This window comes from Setaria viridis, chromosome 2, assembly GCF_005286985.2.
Source record: "Setaria viridis chromosome 2, Setaria_viridis_v4.0, whole genome shotgun sequence".
NCBI classification, from domain to species: Eukaryota; Viridiplantae; Streptophyta; class Magnoliopsida; order Poales; family Poaceae; genus Setaria; species Setaria viridis.
Window position 1 is genome coordinate 4,166,237 of NC_048264.2, and position 3,310 is coordinate 4,169,546.

Here is a 3,310-nt window from a genome sequence, read left to right on the forward strand (position 1 = left end):
AGAAAAAAAAAACAGGCGGCGGATGAATCCCCTACGGGCTACGGCGGCCGGCGTCGAGCGGTCGCAAGAATGCTGTCCCGATGGGGGAAACCGGTGGATCCGCCGGCGGGTCTCTCGATCCAGGCGTCGGATTGCCAGCGGCGTGCGGCAAGAAGGCATGGCGGCAGCGGACCGGCTCATGGTGGTGGTGGACCGGGCCGCCAGCCGTGCCGGCCGTGCGGATGGGCGTGCAGGAGGAACTGCAGGCCGACGATCAGCCTGTGGACAAACCATCCATGATGATCAGGCGCTGATTACACCAGACCTGTTTCCCCTAAGCTAGATCGTTGGCATGGATTTCCTGATGATAAAAAGTCTGAGAGAGCAGTTATCCTTTTGCAGTTTCGGCCGACTAGCGATATGCTAATTCTGTATCTGCATTTACGATCGCACTGCTCTTGTTGGACTCGATAGATGGCTGTAACCAAATACCGATGGAAGGGGCATGGCATTTCTCTGAAGATTCCGAGAGTTGATTCAGACAACCGGCCATGGAATATTTCAATTGAAGCGTTATGCAATTCAATGGTTCATTGTGCCACATTTAGATCGTCAAGTGAGATCGTCTGATCACACCGAACAAATGAAGCTGGTGTATCCAAAGCAATAAGGGAAGTCTTTGATTCAGGCTCAGCATTTCTCAAGGTCATTAGTTCTGATTACAGGGACAAAAAAACTGCAATAAAATGTGGATAATATTGGTCTGTCAGGCACAGATCATACATCCCTTCAGATCAAAATAGGATCAAAATTTCTCACGGAGATAATAATGATTTTGTCACTCAACAATCGACATATAGGCTCTGCTAAAATTCAGGCTGAAGATTCAGGGCTTCAGTTTCACCGATGCATCAGGTGAATCGTCGACTCCTTTGCCAAAGAGCACCTCTTCATAGTGGCATTGGCTGTTGCGGAATATGAATCAGTAAAAGGATTGTTATAATCCAAGGAATAACAGCATGTCAAACTCAGCGTCATAAGTAGCATTTCCTGGTTATTACGTTGCACAGCAGTCATAGGGCACATGTATACTCAAATGTAAAAGGCATAATTCAGGGCCGGTTCAGATGTGTAGCATGTGGTTATACATCACTACCCTCCAAAACACACCTTGTACACCGGTTGGGAAAAAGTTCAAAGGGATATGAATTATTAACCCGATTGTATCCAAGAACTGAATGATTAGCAGACAACCGTGGTGGCAATATCTATGGTCCATCTCAATCTCACCAGGGATCCCCAATTCAGGGAGGCGAAAAATGTCACTGTTCAGAAACAAATTCAGAGCCGGCAACAAATGACCGACAAAGATAGGGGACCCCAGATCCACAATCTGTATATCAATGTTATGTCATGGTTCATGGACCACAAAAAAGGGTCAGTATTGAATCCATTTTCTGCAACCTGAGACTGACTGGGATCAATTGGTGTCACTCACAGTCACAGCCTCACAGGCTACCTGCTGCAAATACTTTACAAGCTACTTGCTCCAAGCCTCCAAGTCCAAGGTGAAGCTTAAACTATTTGTTGCTTTCAGGCCAGATGAAAATGAAATGCTGTTGGAGTGGCTGGCAATAGACCATGAACAATGCGGTTGCGGCCAAAGGCAGTCGCTTTAGACTAAGTAGGTTGACAATAAAATATGACCATGATCTTATCTTGTATCCTACTTCAAAAGCATTTCCATTATCTCTAAATAATAGAAACCATGGAACTAGTCCGAGGCACCTAAACCACTAGTCAGAGAATGCCACTAACAATGATTTCAGTGCTGACTACAACTTACAAAATTCACCCAACCTGAAATCTGATTGAATTGACCAAATATGGAAATAAGAAAGTACTGAAATTTAGCAATTTCAGGTAAATTAAGCATAGAAACAAGTATGAAATTTGATGTGCAGGGTGCAGTTCATCAGGGGTGAGAGATTTTTGCACACCTATGCAGCAAGAGAGCATCCTCCTTGCACCCAGAGCAAGAGCTCAGGTGGCAGCAGGCATCGCCGTCTCCGGCGCCGGCGCGGCTCTCGACGACGCGGTCCTCGAATATGTGGGTCATCCTGGGGTTGGCCCCCCGGGCGATGACGCAGGTGTAGTCCTCCTCGGCCAGCTCATCCACCTCGCTCCTCCGGCTCCGCGCCAGCCTCGCCGCCGCCGACGACAGCGGCGAGCGCTGCACCGGCGAGAGCAGCGCGAGCTGGGCGTCCCTGTTCTTGACGCCGAACTCGATCGGCGAGCCCGGGAGGTCGCCGCCGCCGCCGGGCCCCTTACCGGGCGGCGGCGGCAGCTGCACCCTGAGCCGCATCCCGAGGAGCACCCTCCCGCTGCTGCGGTACCCCCCGTCGTCGGCCTCGCCGGCGACGAGCACGCCAGCGAGGCCAGCGGCCGGGCTGCCGATGCCGCCGCTGTGGGAGGAACCGGACCTGCCGATGCCGCCGCTCCTTGCGCCAGAGCAAGTCGGGTTCTTGGCCTGCTCAGGCATGGAGGTCGGGCTGATGGGGGCGTCCGTGGAGAAGAGGCTCGGGAGTGACCTTGTGGAGAGCAGCAGAGAGGCCGCCCTGCCGCCATCGGTGACCTTGGTGGGGGGAGGTGAGGGCGATTGGGGGTCACCGCACCCCATTGCAGCCGCAGCTCCTCCTGATGCCGTCTTCTTCAGCATTGGAGTCAAGAACCCAATCCTCTAATCCAATCTCAGCCTAACCAAATCCAATCGATGCAGAGTAGCAAGATGATTGATTGAATCGATCCTAGATAAGTGAAGTGGCCAAGAACAGGAGAGCAAGAGCTGGGCAGCTAGCAGTTGCTCAGTTGAGTGATCTGGTGGGTTGGAATGGTGACAGATGATCAGGGGAGAGGGAAGGAAAAAAAAAAGGCCAAACAAGTGATCAGAAACACTCAGATGTCAGCTAAACCAATCAAAATTAAAGCAGCAAAATCAAGTGCGAGAATTATAGAGCCATCCTTGGCAGAATCTGGAAATGGAATCCAGTGGAATGGTGTGAGAAGATTGATCCCCAACTGACCCAGTTAGCAGTGCAGGCAACAAGACTGATTGGAAAACTTTGCTCTTTATTTCTTATCAGGAGAATAAACAGATTGCTTGAGCGGAAGAACAAGAACAGGGCTGTGGAGTTCAGTCAAGGGTGTGTCCCTCTCTCACACACTCTGGTCATCCGGTGTGGGTAGTGATGGCGATGACGATGGTGTGCAGGCAAGGGCCTATCGAAGCGTACGGGCTACCAGAAGGAGATTATGCCGCTCCCCGAGGGGC

At 51.1% G+C, this 3,310-nt stretch overlaps 1 protein-coding gene across 1 annotated transcript; it reads right to left on the reverse strand.

Annotated features, from left to right (window-relative positions):
* Window positions 1-646: 646 nt before the first annotated feature.
* LOC117846590 (FCS-Like Zinc finger 8) lies at window positions 647-3,310 on the reverse strand. Its single transcript, XM_034727815.2, has 2 exons — window positions 1,980-3,310; window positions 647-944 (listed from the first exon to the last, which is right to left on the reverse strand). The coding sequence occupies exons 1-2, from the start codon at window positions 2,696-2,698 to the stop codon at window positions 866-868; spliced, it is 798 nt and encodes a 265-aa protein (XP_034583706.1). The 5' UTR covers window positions 2,699-3,310; the 3' UTR covers window positions 647-865.